The 27,918-nt window shown below is 34.7% G+C and overlaps 1 protein-coding gene across 1 annotated transcript in view; it reads left to right on the forward strand.

The window, feature by feature from the left end:
- Positions 1 to 27,918, forward strand: part of PCLO (piccolo presynaptic cytomatrix protein) — a gene marked incomplete at both ends in the record, with an annotated part of 365,582 nt that overhangs the window by 246,376 nt on the left and 91,288 nt on the right. The window contains one exon of the mRNA XM_082662011.1: positions 12,382 to 12,507. Within this exon, the coding sequence (XP_082518137.1) occupies positions 12,382 to 12,507 (126 nt within the window). The remainder of the gene's footprint in view (positions 1 to 12,381; positions 12,508 to 27,918) is intronic.

Consider the following 27,918-nt stretch of genomic DNA (forward strand, 5'->3'; position numbering starts at 1 on the left):
AACAAATAATATATTAAATATAAAATAATATTGGCACAAGGTAGAGACACCAAATAGAATTCATTGGTTTCAAGTCATATATTTTGAGACATCTGACAACTAAAAGTTCAATAAATCTGATGTAGTAGAAAACTAGATGAAAATAAATAAAAGCAGCTCTTTTTTTGTTTAAAGCACAATTTCAGTGGAATGTTTATTCTTAGCCTGGTCACCTAACAACATATAACGTTTCTTCTCCATTACAGATAGTAGTAACAGTTTTTTTAAATAGGGTAACGAATATAACCAAATTAATTTTATTAAATAACTCTTTAGTGAAAAATATTCCCTGACATATACTGGACAGGAGAAGCTGTTGAACTTCATTGAATACCTCCTTCACCAAAAGCAAATTGATTTCAACGAGAGCAGGTTTAGCCTGTAGCACAAAAATAATACGGACACCTAGATTTTATTTACAGTATCCCTAAAGTGACTCAGCAAATTCAGAACTTTTCTCTCCAAATCAGTTTCTCAACTACTCCCCCAAATAGTGGTAATTGTAATATTATTATGGTACCAGGCCTGTATATACTTTCTTCTATATAGATTTGTATACTAAGATATGTAAGTATTAACTACTTATTCATTTAACAGATATGTATATGCCATTCATCTTTTTAACACAAATGGTAAAATACAAAAATGATAAAATCTGTAATACTTAAAAAGTAACACTTTCATCTTTGTAATGTCTGATAAAGATATAAACAAGTCATAGACATTTATGCATCAATAGAAAAATGGAAATTATATTGATAAAATGAGCACAATCTGTCCCAACTGATCAGTTACAGCTTCAGATTAAATGGTACAGTATAATCTGCAAACTGCCTAAGCCAGAAATGTTTCCTCTCCTCATTACTGACTGAGAGATACTGACTCCCCAACATTTTTTATATCTTGGTAGTTTCTCCTTTTAATGGCCTGATTGTGATGTCTCTCATCACTCTCCCCTCTGCAACTGAATGAGAAAGGGAAGGACTGGTTATGCTGCTCCCAAAACCACCCTTTCTGATTCCAAACCAGGTTCCCTGGCCCTAACCCAACAGGAGACTCATCACTAAGCCACTTATTTATTTGGACTAAGAGTTTGGGCTCCGCTTTAGCATTGCCATATATTAGGTGTTGTCTTGAGCACTTAACCTCACAAAACTTAATTTTATTTGTGTAAAATAGAGGGTTTCTTGTTTGTTCTTTTACTTTTAAGATTCATTGAGGTAATATACTTTTACAGACATTTTCTAAGAGCAGAATACAATGCGAATTTATTATTTTTAACATCACTGTCACTGATGCATCAGCCCCGCCTGGGGAAAATTAGGCATTTCAATTTTCATCCATTCATTATTCATTCAGTTATATATTTAGTGCAGCCTAGATGCCATGTACTTGCTACATCTATTATACCATAACCCCAGCACTGCAGAACTGATACACAAATCTCTTCCTCTTCATTTATGAAGGGCAAAATGTTATCTATTCATGGCCTATTTTCCCTTTATCTCCTTATTTTTTTTCTTACAGTGCCCTCTAAGTCCATCCTCTGTAGCTGCTCAATCACTGTGGTAGCTACTATAAACATAAAATGTTCCACAGGTTTTGCTACCAAGATAAGGTCCCTATATATCTTGTGCAGAGAATACAACTTTCATCTTCGTATTAATTTTCTATTGATGCATAACAAGTTACCACAAGTTTAATGGCTTAAAACAACACACATTTAGTATCTCACAGTTTTCATGGTTCAAGAAATTAAGCATGGACTGGGTGCCCTGGTAAGGATCCCACAAAGCTGCAATCTGTGTGTTGGCCAGGCTGTATTTTGTTCTAGAGCTTGGGGATCTTCTTCCAGGGTCACGAGATTGTTGGCAGAATTCAGTTCCTCCAAGTTGTGGCACTAAATTCCCCATTTTCTGGCAGGCTGTCAGCTGCGGACCACTCTCAGCATCTGCGGGGCCCACTCAGTCCCCCTCACATATCCCAGTTTACTTTTCTCAAGGCCAGCAGAAGATTCATTCTAGTCTGCTGAGATGGAGTCTTACATAGTATAATCATGGTGGTGACTATCACATCACCTTTGTCAGGTCCTATTGGTTAAAAACAAGTCACAGGTACATGGACTCAAAGGGTGTGGTTTATACAGAAATAATTCACTGCGAGTCAATAGTGTATGTCTGCACAATCTCTATTATGTTCAGAAGTACAAAAGGAACAGTTAATACTCTATTTTGAATTAGGATATTATTTTTCTTCCTACTATCTTTTGTTTAAGTAAAACTACCATTTGGGAAAGCACATCATAGCTTTACCCTAAAATAAGTGTAAACTATTTTCTTTCCGGTGACATCATAGGGTTACATAAGCATCTCCCAGTACAACGTTTTTCTTTAACACATGTAGTAGATGACCCTACCCCAAGTCCTGGCCTGCCATCAATGAGATCAGTATCTAAACAAGTCAGTATTAAAGCCATATCTATAAATTGACCCTATTTTCTCACTTCATAGCATCCACTTTCATATCAAAGAATCAGTTCATTTTGGACCCTAAGTACTGCTAAATGGAATAATTTTTTATTTAGATATAGTTGACATATAATATTATATTACTTTCAGGTATACCTCATAATGATTCAGTATTTGTATATATTGGGAAATAATCATCACGCTAATTCTATTAACATCCATCACCAAACACAGTTACAAATTTTTTTTTCTTGTGATAAAAGCTTTTAAGATCTACTCTCTCAGCAACTTTCAAACATGTAATATTGTGTTATTAATATAGTCACCATGCTGTACATTACATCCCCATGACTTAATTTATTTTATAGCTAGATATTTGTACTTTTAACCCCCTTCACTTATTTTGCATGCCCTCCCACCCCCTGCCTCTGGCAACTGCCATCTGTTCTCTGTATCCCTGAGTTTGATTGTTTTGTTTTTTTGGTTTTCTGTTTGTTTTAAGATTCCACATATAAGTAATGCCATGTAGTATTTGTCTTTCTCTGTCCGACTTACTTAGTACAGTGCCCTCTAAGTCCATCCATGTTGTTGCAAATGGCAAGATTTCCTTCTTTCTTATGGCTGAATAATATTCCATTGTGTATATATACCACATAGTCTTTATCCATTCATCTATAAATAGACAAGATATAGTTTGCTTCCATATCTTGGCTGTTGTAAATAATGCTGAAGTGAACACGGGGGTGCATGTGTCTATTCAAGTTAGTGTTTTCATTTTCTTCAGATAAATACCCAGAAATGGACTTGCTGTATCATATTTAATTTTTAATTTTATGAGGAACCTCCATACTGTTTTCCATGATGGCTGCACCAATTTACATTTCCACCAACCGTGCACAAGGGTTCCCTTTTCTCCACACCCTCACCAGCACTTGTTATTTCTTGTCTTTGATGATAGCCAGTGTAACAGGTGTGAGGTGAAATCTCATTGTGATTTACATTTCCCTTATGATTAGTGATTTTGAGCACCTTTTCATGTACCTGTTGACCATCTGTATGTCCTCTTTGGAAAAATGTCTGTTCAGATCTTCTGCCCATTTTTCAATCAGATTGTTTTTATTTTTGTTATTGAGTTGTATGCATTCTTTATATATTTTGCATATTAACCCCTTACCAACTGTATGATTTGCAAATATTTTCTCCCATTCAGTAGGTTGCTTTTTCATTTCATTGATGGTTTCCTGTGCTGTACAGATGCCTTTTAGTCTGATGTAGTCCCATTTATTTATTTTTGATTTTGGTTGCCTTTTGCTTTTGGTGTCAGTCCAAAAAATCATTGCCAAGGTCAGTATCAAGAAGCTTACCACATGTGTTTTCTTCCAAGAATTTTATGGTTTCATTCAACTCTCTGATCCATTTTGAGTTAATTTTTATGTATGGTGTAAGATAATGGTCCAATTTCATTCTTTTGTGTGTAGCTGTCCAGCTTCCCCAACACCGTTCACTGAAGAGCCTGTCCTTTCCCCATTGTGTATTCTTGGCTCCTTTGTTGTAATTCACCATGTTTGTCTGGGTTTATTTCTGGGCTCTCTCTTCTGTTCCATTAGTCTATGTCTGTTCTTATGCCAATGCCATACTGTTTCAATTACTATAGCTTTGTAATATTGCTTGAAAATTAGCATGATGCTTCCAGGGAATAAATTTATTTTAATTGCCTTTTATAGGAGTAGCGTGCAAACCCCTCAGATTTTGTCTTTATGCTTGTAGCTTTGCAATTGACTTATATAAGCTAAAATAAAGAAAAAAATCCTTATCTTATTGTGTGAATGAAATGTGCATTTATGATGTGGAAGTCCTGAGAACTACTCTTCATGAGAATTATTTCTGAAGCATTTCAGGAAGAGGAAATCCTATGCCCTTTTAGTAAAAATACTTTATCAGTACATACATCATCTGCCATTTGAAAGATGTTGCTCAACAAATCCAAAATACCAGTGTCTTTTGATGTATATCCATGACTTATCTTCCTTATTTCCCATGGCAATGGCCATTTCAGTCTTACGGCAGGCCAATTTGGACCCATCTCATCCAGTATGATGTAAGTGCGAATATCATCTTATACATGCTATGAATCCCATGCAACATTTTTGCCTTAATATTATTCAAACTACAATAGAAAAGACAAGTGGTGAACTTTTGTTCGTGGAAATGTGAAATACAATGTTCACTTCAAATTCTTCATGTATGTTTACATATTTAAGACTAGGAAAAAGGATGTTATACAGCAGTTGGCTGGATTAGAAAAAGTTAATGGGAATAGATGAGTTTGTAATTTGCATGCCCAGACTTAGAGTTGGATTGTATTTGGCATGAATGTGGTGTTGCCATTTTGATGTTTCTGGAAACAGTCAAGTAGGGATTGCTAATAAGGCAATTGATATACTTTGTTATATTTGTAGAAATGTTTTTCTTATAGTGAGCGAAAGTAAGTAAAGTTAAAAAACAAATAGTGAAATATTCTTTAGGTCTTCGTATTCAAGTATTAATGAATTAATGTACCATTTGATAAGACATGCAAAGGAAATGATTATGGACTTCTAATATAATTTGGTTTATTTTCCTAAATATTTACTTGGATAATTGATAACATTAGTCGGTGCAAGAGTGTAAAACTAAATTTTCACAGCCTTATGCAGGAATATAATTAACAAGAACTATAAAAATAGATTTAATTGAACTATCCTTTGGAGACTTTTTCATTATTCTTAGTACTTCATTAGCATTAATATGTATAGAGACAATCTTCTTCTTCAGCCCAACTAATGACATGACTAAACTATGCAGTGTATCTTCTTTCTGTAATAACTTTATTATGAATAATAAACTCTATTGATTTAAAGACTACTATTCATAAGATAGTATGTTCACTGATAAAAATTTTGCTTTTCCTTGATGCTTAGATGTAGAACATGATAGTATTGAAATGAAACAAGTATTTTAGTTTTGTCCACACTTAATGCTCTAATTATAACATCATAATATTTTCATGTTATTTTAATAATAGAAATGACATTTTTGTAAGACTTTAAAATATCAGAGCTTTTAATGTAACATGTTAATAAACATGTAAAATTAAAGTAGATTTAAACTGCAAATTTAAATGCAAATGTGAAGATTTTTCCTTAGTATGCTCATGTTTATTTTATGCACAGCTTATTTTTTAATTTTTTTATTTCAGCTTTGTCAAGGTATAATGGACTTATAAAATTATAAGATATTTAAAGTGTACATCGTGGTGATTTGATTTATGAATACATTGTGTATGAGACTAAGTTCTACTTTCTTGGCAGATTTAAGATTCCATGCTTTCACTGCAGGGGGCGTGGGTTCAATCCCTGGTCAGAAAACTAAGATCCCACGTGCTGCGCGGTGTGGCCAATAAATAAATAAATAAGAAATAAAATACAGTGTTAGCAACTATAGTCACCAGTCAGACCTTTTCCAACTTATAGCTAAAACTGTATACCCTTTTACCAATTTCTCCCTATTTCCCCCATCTCCAACCTCTGGCAACCACTCTCTATGAGTTTGACTTTTTTTCCCCACATATAAGTGATACCATGCAGTATTTGTCCTTCTCTGTCTGGCTTATATCCCTGAGCATAATGCCCTCAAGGTCCATGCATGTTGTCCCAAAGGGCAGGATTTCCTTCTTTTGCATGGCTGAACGGTATTCTATTGTATATATGTACCACATCTTTTTCCAATCATCCATCAATGGATACTTATATTGTTTCCATTTCTTGGCTACTGTGAGTATTGCTGTAGTGAACGTGGGAGTACAGATATCTCTTCAATATCCTGTTTTCATTTCCTTCAGATATATACCTAGAAGTGGGATACATGGATCATTTGGTAGTTCTTTTTTTAATTTTTTGAGAAACTACCTTACTGTTTTTCATAGTGGCTGTACCAATTTACATTCCCACTAACAATGCACAAAACTGTTTTTCATAGTGGCTGTACCAATTTACATTCCCACTAACAATGCACAAGGGTTCACTTTTCTCCACATCCTCGCCAATGCTTGTTGTTTTTTCTTGGTAAAAGCCATTCTAACAGGTGTGTAGTCACATCTCACTGTGGCTTTGATTTGTATTTCCCTGATAGTGATTTTGAACACCTTTACGTGTACCTGTTGGCCATTTGTATGTCTTCTTTGGAAAAATGTCTATACCTTTCCTCTGCCCATTTTTTCAATCAGACTGTTTATTTTTTTTGTTATTGAATTGTATGAATTGTCTATATAGTAATATACATTTTCATATCAACACCTTATCAGAAATATATTTGCAAATATTTTCTCCTCTTCCAAAGGTTGCCTTTTCATTTTGATGGTATCCTTTAAGTCCCTTAATCTACCTTCATTCTTTTTCATGCTTTTTTCTTTTTACTCCTCTACTTGGATGGATTCCACTGCCCTGTCAGATTCACTGATCCTTTCTTTCAGTTCTCTAGTCTGCTGTTGAACTGGCCTACGAACTTTGCAGTTCAGTTACTGTATTCTTCAGCTCTGTAATTTCTGTTTGGTATGTCCTTATATTTTCTGTTTGTTGAAATTTACGCTTTGTTCAGGCATTGTTCTCCTACCTTGGTGAGCATCTTTATGACCATTATTTTAAACTTTTTATAAGTAAATAACCTATCTCTATTTCATTAAGATCTGTTTCTAGACTTTTATCTTGTTCTTTTATTTGGAACATATTCCTCTGTTTCTTCATTTTCCTTGACTCTCAGATGGTTTCTGCACACTGGATAAAACAGCCACCTCTCCCAATCTTGATGGAGTGGTCTCATGTAGGAGATAAACATTATCATTCCACCTAGCCCAAACTCTTGATTGTCTATCAAACCTATGTGATTGTACAAGCTGCCTTCTTTGTTCTCAACAACTCCCAGTAGTTGAGGGTATGCCAGGACCTGTTTTGATGTGGGTATTTTCTCATTCACCCCACGTGTAGGAGTTGCTCAGCTAGTTTCTGGATTGTTTCCAGTGGGAATTGCTCCATGTATAGCTGTATATTTCAATGTATCCATGAGACAAGGTGAGTTCAGGAGCCTCCTATGCTGCCATCCTGGACCAGAACTTTAGAACTGACTACATAATAGTATACTGATCCCATAATTATAAAATACATACACTTGAAAACACCAATGCATTTATTTATTTATTTATTTATTTTAAACATCTTTATTGGAGTATAATTGCTTTACAATGGTGTGTTAGTTTCTGCTTTATAACAAAGTGAATCAGTTATACATATATATATGTTCCCATATCTCTTCCCTCTTGCGTCTCCCTCCCTCCCACCCTCCCTATCCCACCCCTCTAGGTGGTCACAAACCACCGAGCTGATCTCCCTGTGCTATGTGGCTGCTTCCCATTAGCATCTATTTTACGTTTGGTAAACGTAAAAGCACTCTCTCACTTTGTCACAGCTTATCCTTCCCCCTCCCCATCTCCTCAAGTCCATTCTCTAGTAGGTCTATGTCTTTATTCCCGTCTTGCCCCTAGTAGGTAAGTCAGAAAGAGAAAAACAAATACCGTATGCTAACACATATATATGGATTCTAAGAAAAAAAAAAGGTCAATGCATTTAAATCCTAAGGTTCATCCTAAGGTTATCAAGATACAGTAATACATTTTCTTAGTGATTTTGTTACTTTTATGATAGAACTTCTCTTTTTTATAAATATTTCCTATATATTTTAATGGATTTCAGAAATTCAGATTTCCCTACGAGACTTCCTTAACCACATTTATGCTTATATGGTGTGAAGTTACTCTAACTTTTTGTGATCTCTTTTCCTAAAGCTTCTATGTTCATTATAGTAACTGTTGGCCTCTCTACTCTGCCATACTGTGAACTCAAGAGCAAGACCAGTGCATTTTCATGGCATCTAACTGAGGAAGCATTTTAGCAATGTTTCTAGATGGACTAGAAGCAGAGAAGAAAATAAGTTTATGTTGATAAAAATTTGTAAAAGTTGAAAACAATGATAATATAAATGCCAGTTATCAAGGACCATTTAGATTTAAGCATTTCAGTTAAAAATTAATGTTGCTTCTTGAGTTTATCAACTCTTTTATTGGCATTCTGCTTTTTAGATTTGAGCTGAGGTGTTTTATCTTTATAGAAGTGTCTTTATTTGTTTTATCTGCATTCAATACATAAAATATCAAAGTTTCCATGGTGGTGCAGTGGTTGAGAGTCCGCCTGCCAATGCAGGGGACGCGGGTTCGTGCCCCGGTCCAGGAGGATCCCACGTGCCGCGGAGGCTAGGCCTGTGAGCCATGGCCGCTGAGCCTGTGCGTCTGGAGCCTGTGCTCCACAATGGGAGAGGCCACAACAGTGTGAGGCCCACGTACCTCAAAAAAAAAAAAAAAAAAGTACAACTATATAAGCGTTAAATCAAAACATCCAGATTTAAATTCTTAGAAATTGTGTAAATTAAATTTGTACTTGTGACATCCAAAGTAGGATACAAGCAACTATTGTAAAATAAACAAAAAATGTTACCTTTCCTGGGTTGTTATTTTCTACCTTGCTTTTTCTTTCACAGATTTTTAATATTTCTATGGTACTTTATACGTGAAAAACAGTGGGAGCCACCATAGCAACATCAACAAGAGGAAAAGTAATTGTTGAAAATTTACTATATGCCTGAGTAGTTTCTATATACAGTTGACCCTTGAAAACAACAAGAGTTTGAACTGCATAGGTCCACTTATATGCAGATTTTTTCAATAGTAAATACTGCAGTACTACCCAATCCATGGTTGGTTGAATCCAGGGTTATGGAACCGAGTATACAGACGAACCTTGTCTACGGAAGACTGCTATAAGTTATATGAGGATTTTCGTCTGCACAGAGGGTCAGCACCCCTAATCCCCATGTTGTTCAATGGTCAACTGTATATCAAATATCATTTCTCATAGTATTTTCATGGCTGTATATTACTCCCATTTTACCAAAGACACTGAAGCTTATAAAGTATATTTAGAAAGTTTTGAATTCACTAGCATGAAACTGTATCTTACAAAATTAAATTATTGTGTCATGCTACTTTATGAAGATAGGTATGATTGTAATTTCCTATCACACATCCTATACTACAGGGTTTTAGAATGTACTCGGTCACTAAAAATCAAATGACATGAAGGACCCAGCTACTTAATCCTCAAGACAATGTCATCTACAGAATGAAACTATAATCAAATTTTTAAAAATAGTCACATGTTAATAGATTTTGAAGTTCTACTTTTTAGCTATACTTTTACAAGGTATAACAATTCTCTTTGTAGAGTCTAAGCATATGGCTGCACCATATATTATATAGTGCTGAAATTATTTTTATGAGCTACATTTATATTCTAATTTTTAAGCTTAAAAAGAAATAAGTGGGACTTCCCTGGTGGCGCAGTGGTTAAGACTCTGCGCTCCCAATGCAGGGGGCCAGGGTTCGAGCCCTGCTCAGAGAACTAGATCCCACGTGAATACCGCAACTAAGAGTTCGCATGCCACAACTAAGGAGCTGGTGAGCTGCAACTAAGGAGCCCACTAGCTGCAACAAAGGAGCTGGCAAGCCACAACTAAGGAGCTCTTGAGCTGCAACTAAGAAGCCCACCTGCTGCAACTAAGGAGCCCATGTGCCACAACTAAGGAGCTGGCAAGTCACAACTAAGGAGCCCGCCTGCCGCAACTAAGACCTGGCAAAACCAAATAAATAAAATAAGTAAAATTTAAAAATTAAAAAAAGAAAGAAGTAAGACCCATGCCACAAGCACTCTATATACTCCACTGTAGTCTAGCATAAATTATGATAGATTTTGATATAAGGCAAGGTCTTGAAACTATGGCTTTACACTAAGGAAATCTCATGAATCATTTTTTGGGATCTCAGACTGACCATGTCTTAAAATTGATATGGTTATACTGACTACTTAGAAATTCAGGATCTGTGTGGGTTTTATGAAATCTTTAATAAGTGATGAACTACAATTTGTGAGTGATTCAACCATGGAAAGTGAAACCAAACCTTAGATTAAGAATCTAGTTTTATTTTTTTGGATAAATTCCATGGAATAACCCTTTAAATATGACCAGCTATTTTTAAGTCCTCATTTTGTAATTTCTAAAATGTCTTAGTACACTAAAAAAAGAAAAAAACTAGGCTAACCTAATTGAATGAAGAGTGGCTAATAACTTTTCTTCATCTTCTACCCTTTATTAGTATCTATCTGATGTCTTACTGTAGAATCAGTCCTGGTGAATCTTTAAAGGCTAATGTCTAAGAAATCAACTGTCTCTATCCAGGCTTAGTTGAGACTAAAAATCATATAGTAGATGATAGTCTTCATTCATCCAGTTATGTTCAGCTTGTATCATCAATTAATCTCTACAAAGAACAGTAACAGTGAACCAAGAAACTTGTGACAGAAAAGGTCCACAAGTGGGGCCAGAGAGAGCTAGTATCTTACTTAACTCTGACCCTTGACAACCCCTTGTAGAAGAACAGTTAATTTGTTTCGTTTTTGTTTTTGTTTTGAGGCTAAATCATTTTTCAGAACACTTGCTCTATTGTAAAAGTAGGTCTGGGGGGTAAGGATGGAGGTGGGGGTACTAGGGAAAGAGAGGGAGAAAAGAGGGGAAAAACAAGGATGGAAAGATGGAAGGGAAGGGGGGGAAGAAAAGGAAAGATGAAATTCATTTGGAAGTATCACATCACCTAGAAATAAGAAACAGTATTTTTCCAAAATATATCCCTACTAGATCAATGAAGAAGGGTTCCATAATTCCGCTACTACTTGTTGAATGTTTGGACTGCGTTGATGCTGACTCCAGGGATGGTTTCTGAAGAGTTAAGTAGGAAGGGAACAGGATTTGGAAGAGAGCTGGCTTTTAATTTTGGAGATTTTGAAAGAGTTGAAAATGGCACTTCAATCACTGAATGGAATGAAGTTTATTTTAAAGAGATAATTGTGTCTTCAGTAAAGGAGAATTCTGCTTTCTTTTAGTGCTTTCATTTTAAAATCTTGACATTTGTAACAAAAATATATCTGGTGCTGTAAACACTAGCTAATTTTTAGATTATTTTTTTAAAAAGATAAAATATCAACAGTTTATTTCTGTCTCAGTTAGATTTCTCACAATAATCATTCTCCATCTTTCTTTCATGTGGCTAATTACAGAAAAATCTGTTCTGTGGAATAAGGAACAGTTTACTCAGTTGCTCATCAATCAAGAATGCTTTTATTGTCCCTGTTCTAAGTGCCATATTAATGCACAAACAGTATTAGTTTATGAGTTAATGCTGAAATGTGAATAATAATTCATAAGTTATGATCGTGTTTTCACTTTATCAGTTGCAGTCATTTATATGTTTAGATTGTGTCTTCTCAATTTATGATAGCCGTTAGTATCTTTTTGTAAGTTAAATGCTCCTTGATTTCATAAATGAATTATATGCTGTGGAATTTCTTATACTGGGAACATCCTCATATGAAATTTTTACAAAATATCTGATCAAAATGGACAGAGCCTTATTATATTACTGAATATGGCTAAAATAAAAATTATTTGTTAATATCAGATTAATCATTATAGATCCGACCAAGATCTCAGAAAGTTCTCTTTCCTATCAACAATTATTGAAATCAGAATATTGTTCTTTTGATATTGGTATCCAGTTCCAATATTCATATTGTAGTTAACTTCTAGATACCAGAACCCATTTTTTGTGCACCTTATAACTTGTGATAACTGTTGTTTCTTAACTTATTGCTAATAATTTGCTAATTTTTCAATACAGGTAATGGATTAGGAATTAGAATTGTGGGTGGTAAAGAAATCCCTGGACATAGCGGAGAAATTGGAGCTTATATCGCCAACATTCTTCCTGGGGGAAGTGCAGAACAGACAGGGAAACTTGTAGAAGGTAAGAATAAGGATTTCAGAGTAAATTAAAATGAATGTGCTCATATTAAATATATCTTAATTTGATATGAAAGTTTTTGCTTCTTTTACTGTCTAGGTAAAACTCTCCTTTTGGTTAATTATGATATTTTGGTAGAGTAATATAAAGGAAGGTATGTCCACAGCTATATTCATTTTATTTTCAGTTGCATTGTCCTTTTTGGCAGTTGGAGTGCTATGGGAATATCTTGTTTAAGAAACAGTAATTAGTCAAGATTTTTTACTGACTGGGGCAACATTATATTTTTAAAAAACACATTGATTAAAAGGATTAGTGTTTCATAAACACCAGGAAAAATTATATTGAAATCAGAGCCATAAAAACATCACATGATTCAGTACATGGTAAAGTCAGGTCAGCAAACTATGGATGACCCACAAGCCAAATCCATCTGCTGCCTGTTTCTGTAAACATTGTTTCATTAGAACACAGCCAGGATTATTAATTTACATATTGAACACGGGTGTTTTCCCACTACAATAGCAGAACTGCATTCACAACAGAGACTGTATGGTCTACAAAGCCTAAAATATATATATTCTCTCTGACCCTTTCAAGAAAAAAAATTGCCAACTCCTGTGCTAGGTACTGTTCTATTCACCTCATTACATCATAAAGTATTTTAAAGTAATGAACTTTACAGATGTGTCTTATGGGCCATAAAATGATGTTTCTTTCAGTAAAAGGTTACAGCTTGATTCTCAAGATACACAATGATAATTTTCAGTCATTAATTAGACGATGTGGTCATTTGCATTTTCCAAAACCTAACATAGATATAGTTTACAAGTTTCAGTTAGATTGCTTACCACGAATATATTTATCATAAAGCAGCCTCAGTCTATCCTTTTATTTTTATCCTAAATTAAATGTTATTTAGAAAGCATTTTTCTGTCGTTTCATCGTTTAATAAAATGTTGCCTGTTATTGTTTGAAACTCAATTATGTTAAGATTATTCCCTGTCATTGTCTTAAATTAAATATATTGGAACCTACTGAAAAAAATCCCTAGATATTTTGATAGACAATTCGAATAAACACAAATGTGAGGCAGTATTTATTCATCCCAGTGTTCTGCTGGAAGCAGCTTGCCCAACTCACTAAGAGATGTTTTGAATATCTCTTCCCAACTTCACACTCAGTACCATCACATTGTTAGCTGGAATTGGCCATGGTGACAGTATTTACAACATGAAAATAGGCAAATGCTATGAATCAGGCCTTTTTTGTCCATTTATTTGCCTGTTGATTTTCAGAATGCCAGTTTACCAGGACATCACCACATATATAACTGAAAGCATATTATTGAAAATATTCTAATGGTATTCATACAACAGGGAAAATTGGAGGTTTAGCCACATAGCTAAATGAAGGAAAAGACTATATGAATCAAGAAATAACCATTATGAGCAAACACTGGGTCTCTGTGAATTTTCTATGACTATAATCCTATCATGCCTAATGCTACTCTGTTGGTATTGCAGTCTAGTTAAGATACAGGAATTGAGGCCTGTTTGTAAGGATGGGAGTGATATGATTGCTTTCTGATAGCATACTTCAGAAAGAAATGAATATGCTCTTTTTATTTTAAGATAAAATTTGCAACAGTAACTTTGCCTGATATAGTTGACAAAGATACTCGAATAATTTAAAGATAAAATTTCATACCCTTCTTTGTCCTTACACCATGAAAATCAGCAAATGCTACAAATCAGGATGATTTTTATGTACAGTTTCAGTGAAGCACTCTGTGATGAAGTGATGCTCTTTGCATTTGGCAGCTTACGTGACCATTTTTAAGTTCATGCACCTAAATTAATAATAGATATAATACAAACTCATTCAAGAAAGGAAACTGAAATGAACCTAAAATTACATCTGTGATTTTATAAACTCAGAGACTGCCATTAAAGTCATCATCTTTTTTGGAAATAATAGTTTTGCAGTTTGTTTCATTGGGTAAAGTGGGAAATCATTAAAAGCTGTGTGCATGTGACTTAAGATTTTACTTTTATTAATTGTATTATTTATTAATTCTCCCAAAGTTTTGCCAAGTGCTAAGCCAGGCCTCTCTATGACTATAGATCCTCTGATTATTAGAATCCAGTTGTTACATAACTCACACATATAATTTGTTATTTATGATTTCCAGATTTACTCTATTTTCTCTTAAAACATAAATCTTTACTACAACTCTTGGTAGTATTTCTGTTAGACTTACAATGCTATCTTGACTGTCAATATCTAGATCCTGTTTTTGCCAGTACAACCCAGAATCTACAGTTGTCTACTGGGTTCTTCACCAGTCCAGAATCTCCCAGTCTTTGTGTTGGCTGTCTGGTGGAGAGAGGGTGAAGGGCACAAAACAGATGAGTTTTAAATTAGAAATTAAAATCTAAACTCAAAATAGCAAGTCCTACATGGAAATGTTTGCTGCCTGACACGTCGCTTTCTGATTCATTTGCACTTAAATGGTGAGTGAGCTTTGCTCTCAATCTTGGAAAATTTTACTGAAGCAGCTCAGTGGTTGCATTTCTCCGTTACACGGTAAACACAGGAAGTCAGGGTTTGATGTTTGCTAATTCGTTGAAAGTGGATGTGATTTTCCTTAGTCTGGGCCTCCTCCACAATCAGGAAAACTGCCTTAAAATATTTGCTTTGGGGGCTTCCCTGGTGGCGCAGTGGTTGAGAGTCCGCCTGCCGATGCAGGGGACACGGGTTCGTGCCCTGGTCCGGGAAGATCCCACATGCCGCGGAGCGGCTGGGCCCGTGAGCCATGGCCGCTGAGCCTGCGCGTCCGAAGCCTGTGCTCCACAACGGGAGAGGCCACAGCAGTGAGAGGCCCGCGTACCGCAAAACAAAAACAAAAACAAAAACAAAAACATTTGCCTTATAAGATTTCTCATCTATTGGGTTGTGCAACTCCACATCACACATCTTCTGTTCTGCCTTCCCCGACGGAAGTGGGGCAGAGGGAGCGTCTCAGCATTCACGGTTTGATGTATGCAGTTTAACAGTTAATTGGGCACTGACCTGTAATTTTCATTACAAGTGTTTGAGTGTACAAAAAAGCTGTAGAGAATAATATGGCAAACAACCATGTACTCACCATATTGTTTTAAGTCTTAACATTTTGCTTATTTGTTTCATATTTTTAGGAGAGATAAGTACCTATAAACCAATTAAAGCCTCCTGTAGTTACCTCTCCTCTCCCAAATCTCTCTTACTCGCCCAAAATAAACCACTAGACTTAATTTGAGATTACCCTTCACTTGCTTTTCTTTATAGTTTTATGTATGTATTCATAAATTTTATAAGGATTCATTTTGCTTGTTTATGAAATTTTATATAAATGATAGTTTACTGTACATGTATTTTTGCCACTTTTTTTAGTTCCAGAGTTTATGAGTTTTATCTAAAATGGTTTATCTAAAATAGCTACGTGTACACACATGTCGTTCTAGTTATTTATTTTCACTTCAGGACAGAATTCTATTACTGTATGTCTCTACTACAGTTTAATTTAAACATTCTCTGGTTATTTCGGTTATATATGAGTTTTTTTTACTATTTCCAACAATGCTGTAATTAATTTTTTGAATTAGTCTCCTTTTGCACATGTACAGAAGTTTCTTCTATAATAAAAGTGCAAAAAAATTTAGAAGAAGTTCAATTCCTGGGTTATAGTGACTATCTTATTAAATAATATAGGAGAACGTTGTGTGGTTTCTTCAACAGTAGTTGATTTTTCCAAGTTGCTCTCCAAAGTGTTACGCTATTTTTACATTCATCCGTAGTAAATTAGTGTTCTTATACCTTTATATCCTTGTTCCTCTTTCTCAACATTTTCTTTTTCAAATATAATGTGAAATGATAGGCCATTGTTTTCTTCGTTCACCTTACCTTCAGTCATGTTGAGTATGATAATATGTTACTAATCTTGTTAGCACTTGGGTTTTCCTCATCTGTGATTTGCTTTTTCTTTTGCTTATTCTTTATTTGGATTGTTTATGTCTTTTAAATTGAATTTTAGAGAATCTTTATGTATTCTGGTTATAATCGTTTGTCAAGTATGTAGGCTGTAAATATCTTTTCCCAGTATGTGGCTTGTTTTTTTAGTGTCTTTTTTTTTTTATAGTTGAAATTTTAACATAGTTGGCTTGTTTTGTTTCTATTAAGTTTTATAAATGTTCTATATTATTTAGGAAATTCTCCTTGCCCTGAAGTCTTCAAATATTAGCCTATATTTCCTTCTAAAAATTGTGAAATCGTACTCTTTATATAATGTCCTTATAGACACAGAATTAAGTTATTTTTAGTCTATCGTGCTCTGACTGGAAATTTTAGTTTTCTCCCCCATCAGTATGGATAATCAGTTGCCTGTGCACCATTTATTGAAGAGTGTATCGTTGCGCCCACTGATCTACAGTGCCCCATCTGTCATATATTGATTTTTTTGTACATGTGTGGGTCTTTTATGAGATGTTTGTTCTAGCTTGTCTATTTGTCTATCCCTACATCAGCGTCACACTGTTGTAATTATGATGACTTTAAGTCCTGACATATGGTAGGTAATCTACCATACTGTTGTTATTCAAAATCCTCTTGGGACAATTCTTGACCTTTGGTCTTGCATATACATTCTAGAACCGGCTTGTCAGTTTTCAGGAAAATCTCTGTTGAAAATTGGTAGTGATTATATTGAAGGTATAGGTTAATTTAGAAAAAAAAAATTTTTATTTTGAGTCTTCCATGGGTTCACAATGCTGGACCTTTGTTCTTCTTAGAGATTTAATCATTGTATTTTGAATCAATACAATAAAATACATTAGGACATTTAAAAAAATTAACACATAGCAATTGTTAGACTTATTAACAAGTTGTATCATTTTGTATCAACTTACAACAATTTTATATCTGCAGAAAAGGAAGAGTAGAAAATATAAATAAAATAAAAGTTTGTTTAGGAAGTATAATGGGCCAAACCTAATCCTTTATGTGCATATCATTGGTTCTAAGCTTTATTTAATCGCTGGACTTCTGAAATTATTCTCCAAATGATTTTCCCCCTAGTATTGTGTATCATAACATCATAATTGTGAAATATGTTACCTGCATGATACCTTTCGTATTTCAACAGTTTTCACAAGAGAACAGTGAACCCATAAGAACTAAACACATTTTAGCCATTGAACCAAAAACAGATATTTGTTTATATTGTTAGGTTTTCCAGCTGAAAATCAATTTAGTTGAAGTATTTTGAAGATAAATTGTGTCTTTATTATTGATAATAAAATCATATTTGTTTGGACAATGCTGTTTGGAGCTAAGATAGGAATATAGTGTTAAGCTCTGAATGTAGCTTCAAGAAGCTTCTTAATGAATCAGTAGGAACATAGACTAGGAGAGCAAAAAGTTATAACCAATGATATACAATGTTTGCTTAAGGACTTAGCCAGAGCTATGTGGAAAATTACCTTCTCCCAGGCCAGTAGGTAGACCTGTAAAGAAATTAGTTTATCTTAGTTTGTCTATATGCTATTCTGTGAGGAAATGTACCTGTGGCATAAATTCTAGTTCATGGATATTTCCAAATTCTCAGTTTCTAGTTGTCTCGGTGTAGGGGATATTGATTCGGCTAGTTAGCACCTCTTAAAGATGAACTGACAGGGTTTCGGGCAAGAAAATGTTGTTGGATTTATATTTGAGAATCAGTGATTGGAGTGGAGGTGAGGTTAGGTGTTTTTGGCATGGTGGTTTTGATTTTAGAAGTTCGCCTCTGGAATTCCCTGTCCTGAAGAACTATGGTAGAAGAGCTAATTCCAGTAGAGGACACACTCCTGTGTGACTTAAAGGATAATGTTCCGAGGCAAGAAAGTCTCTACTTCTGCTTATGCTTTTTTGGCATATGTTACAGATGGCATGGCAGTGATCAAAGCTGGAGACCAGGAAACACACCACACAGATGAGTGAGCTTCCTTATTCTTGTTCCAGGGGGATTACCAGGTACGGATTGGTCATTAGCATGAGATTTCTCAGAATTCCTGCAAGATAGTGTGTCAGGTACACATGGCACAAGATCATATTTCTTGTTGATACAAGGATTTTTCTAAAAAATATTTAGGAAGCTATCTTCTGGAAAGAAAGAATATAAATTGTGGGTACCTGGACTGGTAGGTTGTAATATACTATTTTTAAGATGCAGTGATATCATACTTACATATTAATGATTAGCTGTATTGCCAGGACAAAGAAAGATGTTTCTCTTCTTTATCCATTTATTTTGAAATTAATCAGAGGAAACTATGTTTGAGTCAGTATTTCCGATAGGGACATCAAGAAAATGAAATAATTGCCCTTTTTTTTTACACATTTTTTAGTATGTATAATACTCCATATCCTAATTTGATTGCTTTTATCAATAAGAGTGGTATAGCTTGAAATATATATGTATGTTCAAGTGATACTGATTAATGATTAACAGTTGTTTCTGTTTTTAAATTTCTGGATTTGTCTAATCAGTATGCCATAACAGGCTACATTTTGGTGTGTATGAACTTGGAGTTGCTATTTTGGAAGCAAGGATGCTGAACTGTCTTTAATAGCTGTAAAAAATCTTCAAACAGCCAGTGCTTCAAGGTCTTCATTATATAAAGAGAATGTTTTTAGAGTCAGACACATCAGGATTTAGATTGAGCTCTGCTACTTTTTGCCTGGATAAGTCGTTTAACTTTTAGTACTTTGGTGTTCTCATTTGGGAAATCGGGATAATAATCGTGGCTGCACAATTGTTATCAGGTTTACAAATAATGTGTCAGAAACATTTAATATAGTGTTTGATATAGTATTTCACAGAAGTAGTGAAAAGATGGTACTTACTTTGGAGATCTTTGATGATAAGAATAGTATGTGCTACTTAAGCTTGAATTCCGTCCCCTCTCTCTGAACATGCGTAGATAATTGACCGTGGTCAGGTCTGAGCTCTGAACTGCAGGGATTTGGAATATTCCTAATGGAAAAAGCACAGATTTGAAGTCAGAAGACTCTGAATTAATGTCATCCTCATGATGTTAGGCAAGTTGTTTATGTCCTCTGAGTCTCCTTTTATCTCATCTGGATGGGTTGATGTTTCAGTTAGGAGGTTTCAAGACCTATCTCATGGGGCTAACTGTGAGTATGAAAGGAGCTGATGTATTTTTCATGCTTAGTTAACTAGGAAGATCTAGACTAAAGAAACTACTTTGTTAAGGATAGACGAAATTATTTTCATAGATGACAGTTAATCTCACAAAGTTCAGGCTTCCTGTAAAGGAGCATTGATCTGCTAGAGGTATTCTGCTATAATGGAATATCATTTTAGGTATTTATTAGGCCTGAATAAATTTTAAAAAAATTTAAAACCTGAAGTGATTAAGTCATGTCCCATGTAAATATATCACCTCCTAACCGTAAAACCATACTTTTGGCTAGTCTTATAAAAAGGCTTCTAAGTTTTTCTTCTTATCAACAATTTATTAATCTCATGTCTGATTAAAGTCTATGGACATACATACAATGAATATCTGCTTATGTAACTCTCATGGTCTGTAAGTCGCTGAAAGCATATCTTGTTAGTAAATAGAATCGTGGTGTAGGTGTCAGATGTCAGGTGTCTGGCACCCAGTGTGTGGACTGATCTTTCTCATCAACTCCTTTTTATGGCTGTTGACAAATCACAGAAACTCACTGGGTGTTCAGCATTAAGTGAAGGGGGCCTTCCACAAGACCCTTCTGTAATGCATACTTTTGAGACACTTTATCTGTTGAAGAGATGCAGAGAGATTGAACCTTGAGAAGAATCATACAATCTAAGGTGTGGAAAGAGGAAGCAAAACAGTAGTATGTGTGCTATAATAAGTTATGTATGTTACATAAGACGGAAATGTGAGCCCTAGAATTAAGAATGTGAGACTAATTACATAGAATGAAAGGAATGAAATCAGAATGGATAAATCATGACCCTTACGTCTCAGGGCTCCTTCCTCACCTGTACACGTCCCTTCCAAGGCTCCAGGAAGTTAAAAAACATATGTGATGTTTGTGGCATTTGTCAGCTTTTTAACTTTTGTAATTTGTTGTGATTTATTTTGTCCTTTTAACAGATATTCACATGTATCAATTTTGTATTCATAATTTTCTCTTTTTTCTTAAAATTGCATAAGCTTCAGGCCTTACAATACTTGAATTCATCCCTGCATGAGATATTGTTTCTTATTGGGGGAGAACACTGAAGTGCTTACTGCGGAACTGTAAGGACGTATTGGTATGCAGCAGTAATATACTGACAAGATAGATGGAGGTGATAAAAAGGGAGTTCAGAAAGAAGGTTTTAGGAAGGAGTAGAGGTGAGAATATCAGGAATATGGGAAATAATAAAGAATGCAAATGGGTCAAAACGTTTCTTCAGTAACTACTCTACAGGTATATCCTAGAATTCTATCATTCTATAATTCCACCTTGCTTTCAAGGTGGTTACAGCCTAGAAGGGCAGTGGATAGAGGATGTTGACTGTGGAGGAAAAGTTTGGTCAGGGTCTGAATGAACAAAAATATAAAATAAACTTGAAGAACTAGGAGAAAGATGTATTTACGGAAAGAAAACCCATGATTTAATAACTTTTTTGACAATGTGTATTTTCTTCTAGTTTCAGTAAGAGAAATATAGAAATGCAGAATACATTGGTTGATTCTGCAGGCTTCTGTCAGAACCAGTATCATAACTAAGTGTGGGTTACAGATATGCCTCCTCCCCTCCCAGAGAATTCCAGGTAACTTTCAGGTAATGTCTAAGAACAGACTGTAAGCTCCTGAGGGCAAAGAACTCTCCAGGAACTGAAACAGATCTTTTTAGACTTTTATCTCTTTCATTGGTTAATTTTTTACATAGTTCATATTTTACTTATTTATAGTGATGGAGTACAGCCATGTTCCAGATATAGTGACGAGGCTGGAGCAGAAAGAATATTCTGTGGGAATGCAGATTTTCATATCAGACTACAGGTTTTTCATATATATACTAAGTTACACTGAGAGTGGTGGAAGAAAATAAATTTGCTTTTTTTTTCCTCTTAGGCTACTTTTGTTTTCTTTTACTCTCTAGTTTTTACTAGATCCCCGTCACTGTCAGGTATGGTGCTTGAGATTTCTAAGTTCTAGCGCGTGTGCGCACACGCACGTGTGCGCGCGCGCGCGTGTGTGTGTGTGTTTGTAAATACATGGTCTATAGAGCAACCTCTCTTGGTCCTGTGGGATATGAATGAAGAAAACATGGACCATACATTTCAGTAGGTGAGACAGAAAGTAAAACCTACTTATAAGTATCACATAATAAGTGGTAATAAGTGCTAAGGAGAAAAAGATAACAAGGAGAGTGGATATGCCAAATAGGAAGGTAGGGTTGAAATTTTAGATGGGATGTCAGGGAAGGCCTCGCCAAGAAGGCAAAAAATGAGGAAAGCCCCCAAGGAGAGGAAGGAGTGAGCTTGGAGTTATTGGTATTATAGGCAGAGGAATGAAAAGGGCACAGGCCCAGAGCAAGAGCCTGCCCGGTGTGTGCCAGGAATAATAAGACCGCAGGGAGGCCAGCATGGCTGGCACTGAGTGAGGATGTGAGTGAGAGAGAAGAAAGCAGGAATTTCCGGCTGAGAAGTAACCGATGTAACAGAATAACAGAAGTAACAGAGGTAGCATCTTCTAGGTCAGTGTAAGGACTTCAGCTTCTATTAATGTCAAATGAGAAGGCACTGGGCTGACACAAGCTGAATGACATTTAAATAAAATCACTCTGACTGCTATAAGGAGAACAGTTTGAAGGAGTAAAGAATAGGAAGGAGAGCAGTTAGGATGCTGTAGAAATAATCCAGGCATGAAATGTGGCTGTTCAGACCAAGGTGGAAACAGGGGATGTGGAGATAAATGATATTATATCATATATCTATAAATACTAATACAACATGTGTATTAAATTTCAGCTCAGTGAAAATGACCTCGATATGTTCATTCATTTGTTCCTGTACACAGTATTCAAGTTTAGTAGGCCAAAATGTACTTCACCATTTTTTTAAAAAACTTAAATCTCTACATAATATAACAGACCTACAGAGCATTTAACATTCAAGTCTTAAATCTTATTTTAATTAATACAATAAATATACGTTCTTTAATAGAAGTCATACAACCTAAACAGAAATGAAACCCTCAGAATGCTAATATTCTTGAACGTAGATGAGGAATCAGGAGTCCTGGCTTTTTGAACTACCACTCGGTATAATTTCTAAAACAGATTTCAGATCTGTAAACATAGTAATAGTTACATTTACCCTACCTATTTTACTGAAGTGCTGTAAAGATACAATGAGAAAAAATGGTCAAAATAACTTCGTAAAAAAACAACAATGAAGTCCCATGTTGGTACGATTAACATAAGTGAAATAGATCTAATTTTATTCATTTTAATCAAAAAGACTTCTTATAATTAGATGGTATACATCTGAAAGTTTTGTGTAATTCATCTAAAATATGTTACCATTATTTTTTGTGATTGTTAATCATGTTTGCTTCTGAATTAGAGGAGATCATTTCTCTACGTGAATTTTAAAGAGCTGGAGGGAAAATAGCTGAGTTTTTTCTCTATTATTTGACAGATATTGCTGTTAAGGTGTCTTCTTAAACAACTCTGGTTTATTAATGGAAAAATCAATAATTGTAATACGTTGTATATACTATATTATATATAGAGATTGAAATTACATTCTGTTTACTGTGAGAACTTTTTGAATAGAATTCTACCATCAAATAGCATTTGTTATGTGTTGAACATCCATCCAGCCAAAGTGAATTATTTGCTAGTTCTTCTTCATGATGTTAATAGAATACTGGCACTTCTTATGAAGTAACTTAACACATAATTCATTTTATTTTTGTAAAGTTTCTCTTAGGGTGATAAAATGGTTATTGATTTTTTTATTGTTTGAAATGACTTCTCTGTTTTATTTCTATCCTTTAACTCTTCAAATGATGAAAGAATTTATGTATTTAAAGTTTACTCTTAGTTTTGATTATACCATTCATAATAATTATATAGTGTCTTTGGCTCAAAATAAGCAAAATATAAAAACAACATTTTTATGCACAGAAATTGACCATGTTGTAATATTTCTAGTGATGAGTACTTAGGTTATGATTTTTTTTAAAAACTCTCCTTCTTTGTAAAAAAAAAATGTATTTTCTTATACTCTAGAATAGTGTACTGGAATTTTTTGCTCTTAAATTTTGATTGGGAGATTTCTTTTTATAACTTTACTTTTCAAAACATAGTTTCCTTTTTGTCCAATTTTGCACATGATTTAAAGTTACAACTCAGAAGTCAAAGCAAAGCTCTGTGCATTTTGTCTATCAAATAATGTTATGAAGTGGAATTTGTATCTTCTATATATATGCTCAGTGGAGAGGATGATGATTTTGCCACTGGTTCAAACGTTTCCTGTATTTATTAAGAAACACTTTTCCTGGTATAAATTGATGATATTTTATGTTAAAATCCATTGTCTGAGTAGTGGGGTACATTTAAATAACTTTATAAAGGGAATAGTACAGAACACATGAGTATCAAAAAAGGTTAAGAACATAATTAAAGTTAAAATCCTTGCTGGTTCGCTAGGGATACTGCAAGTAGAGGAGGCACCAGTTAAGACAAGCATTTCTCACGCACAATTGTGTCATTTTCCCTAGCTTCCTATGTCCATTTAACCCAACTCTGTATCTCTATATATAATCTTGAGTGCATTTTGGATTAATCTGTTACTGTTAGCTGGTCATGATATCCTTTAGATTTGATGACATTAATCTGTTCATGCCATTTAATTAGAAAGTCAATAGAAAACATCCATTCTGAGTATTTTAACAAAATAAATAGGGAAATTAAACTGAGAAAAGTTTATAAATTTATGAACTGCACCCTATTTGAAATGAGATGATAGCATCACAAACCTATCATTGGATATCTCCACATGTTATATTATTTTCAGGGGGGGGTCAATAAAATTTTACTAATCTATGCATAACCCCTTTCCTGCCTTATTCAGCCACATTCTGTTGTAGCCTGTTTCAAGTAACATATCTAATTCTAAACACCATAAACCGTAGCCATAGAGTGACTTTGGTATCTGTACCAATCCTTCCAGGAAATATTGAACTGGAATAATAGATTATTTTAGTGATCAGAGTGATTAGAAACAGAATCCTATCACGATAATCTTCTTCAAATTGTACCCACAAATCATGGATATATTCCCCTATTTACCTTAACTCTGTTTAAAAAGCATGAATTTGCAACACCTATACTGGAGTGTAAGAAACGTACGACTTCTTCTGTAAATCAAATGTAGTCAGTTCCAATCTTCCCTTCATCTACTGGTGAGAAGTTGAAACACTTCAATTTTTTGACGTTGCCTGCCCCACGAGCACTGGGGAAGTTCCCAGTGAGGCTCTTACACATTCTAGAACACTGGGGGTTGGGCCTCTGTACCTTGACCCACACCGCATTGAGAGCAGTGTCCAAGCCTGCATGCTTCCTTGGCAGTGGGTGGCTCCTTTAAACTGTGACCAAATTTTCACGAGAGTAATTCTGCCTAGGTTGAGCCACCAAATCTAAGGTCAAGTTTTCTAATGGCACCGTACAGAAATTGTTCTTTTAGGTAACGCCATCTTCCCTGGATAATATAAGCAAGCAGGATACTGCTCTCTACTGCCCTTGCAACCTCCAGCCACCATTGTTGGGGGAGATCTTCTCCCTAGAACTCTCTACCTCCCCTTCCTTTCATTCACCCTACATTCTTCTTTTTTTCTTTTTAAAATTCTGTTTAGTACTTTTAACATTGAAACTTAAAAACCTCTTCATAGGTTTTTAAGTGTACGATACAGTATTGTTAATTAAAAGCACAATGTTATTTATCAGATATCTAAAGCTTATTTGTCCTGTATAACTGAACTTTTATACAAGTTAATAAGAAATTCCCCATTTCCCCCTCCCCCAGGCCCTGGCAACCACCATTCTATTCTTTGCTTCTATGAGTTTGACTATTTTAGATACCTCATATAGATGGAATCAAGCAGTATTTGTCCTCCCGTGACTGGTTTATTCCACTTAGCATAATATTTTCAGGGTTCATTCATGCCTCATATTACAGGATTTCCTGAATGCTGAACAATAAAGGCTGAATAATATTCCTTAATATTTATAAACCGTATTTTCTCTATCCATTTATCTGTTAATGTATATTTAGGTTATTTCCACATTTTGGCTCCACATTTTGGCTCTTGTGTATAGCACTGCAGAGAACATAGGAGCGCTGATATCTCTTTAAGATCCTGATTTCAGTTCTTTTGGATAAATACCTGGAAGTGAGATTGCTAGATCATGTGGTAATTCTACTTTTAATTTTTAGGAAGCTTCATACTGTTTTCCATAGTGGCTGCTCCATTTTGCATTGCAACCACCAGAGTACACTAGCTCCAATTTCTTCACTTCCTTACCAATACTTTCATTGTCTTTTGTGGGGTTTTGTTTGTTTGTTTGTTTGGGTTTTTTTTAAATAATAACCATCCTAACAGGTGTGAGATGATGTCTCATTGTGCTTTTGATTTGCATTTCCCTGATGATTAGTGATATTGAACAATCCTTCCTACATCATTTTCCCTTCCAGCGGGCCTCAGCCTAATTTCCCATCGTTGTGCCTGTAGAAATGTGAAATTGGTTTCCCTTCTGGGAGTGAAGTGGAGAAAAGAGATGAGAAAACCAATCAGCTTTCCTAATGGTCACTGTTTACCCACCATAAAATGATATATCCCACAACAACTTTCTGTTTGTTCAATAAGATCTTCAATTTTTGCATGCCCAAATCTTCAAATGATATTGTCATATAGATAATGAAATAATTTCTAAGTTATCTTTCTTTATTGTGGTTAAATATGTCAGTATAGATAATATATGTATTCTTTGTGCTAGGTTTTACACATTTGAACATTGTTTATATTCAAGTGGGCTACTATGTAGTTTTGGTTAGCATAATTTGAATGAGTTTTCCTCTTTACTGACAGTAGCATTGGCCTGAGAGTTAAATGGAGTTCATATTTCTGCATTACCATCAGCTAACTGTGTGATGTTAGAAAAGTCATGTCACTTCATGTTTCACTTCTCTAATGTATTGTACAAAAGACTAAAACTAGCACCTCTATACAGATCTTGCTTTATAATGAGTCTATGAATTAGTTGACATGCCTTTGCAAGACATTTCATTCATGTAATCCTCCTTCAATGACCCTTTTATTATTGACCATTAATACTGCAAAATATGTGATCATCTGTTTTCTTTACAATTTTTTTAATGAATGGAGGCATATCTGTTTTACATCTGGAAGTGTGGAAGTCATTAATTCTAAATATTTTCAGTAGACTCAGACCTAGAAAAAAAAAACTGTGGGTAAGCTCAGACAGTTCAACAGTAGTCTTTGATATTTCCTAGATAATTTTTTATATTCAAAATGTGATAATTTTGTAATATGTAAATTTCATTTGCGAATTTATATATGCAAGCCATACCTTGCTGATTTTTAAAGTGTTTCAGGTGTACAGTATTGAACATCTTATCATAATTGAGGACATCTCCTTTAATCTGTAAATAAGCAAGACACTACTCAAATACTATTTTTTTAACTTTACCTCCCTCCATTCTTTTTTCCTTTCCTTTTTTCCACCCTTCTTTCTTTCTTTCTTTCTTTCATATTAATGTATAAATAGGCTAAAATTGTAAAATATTTTAAAGTGTAGTTTTGAAAAATAATAAAATCCATCTACCTATGCATTTCTCTTATACTAACATTGCCTAACTTGAAAATGAATGAGTAATTAGTATAACTGTTGGGGACAATGTATTGGACTCCTGAAAATCACTTGCAGGGTTTGTTTGCTATTTAGAAAGCCAGGGCAGATAACCAGTTCAGCTGAGTTTTTCCTACTGCTGCTAGTTTATAGAGGGTTATTGAGAGCAGATGTCCAAATTTAGAAAATTAATCTAGAGTCATAGTTAATAATATCAGTGGAAAAAAGGATAAAAAATAAATTATAAATAATTTATTATATGCATATTTTTAAATTGTTTTGTGGGGTTTTTTATCCCAGCTGCATCCAATTCTGATTTCACAGCACACCAGCCCTGTTGGTTCCCATAAGGTCCCCTCCTCTGTGTGTGTGGTGGAGGGGGCTGTTTGCTTGTTTGTTTATTCATTCATTTATTAACTCGTTTCTTTCTTTTTATCTCACTTTCTTTTCCTATCT

This window comes from Grampus griseus, assembly GCF_964374135.1.
Source record: "Grampus griseus genome assembly, chromosome: 9".
In the NCBI taxonomy this organism is placed as follows: Eukaryota; Metazoa; Chordata; class Mammalia; order Artiodactyla; family Delphinidae; genus Grampus; species Grampus griseus.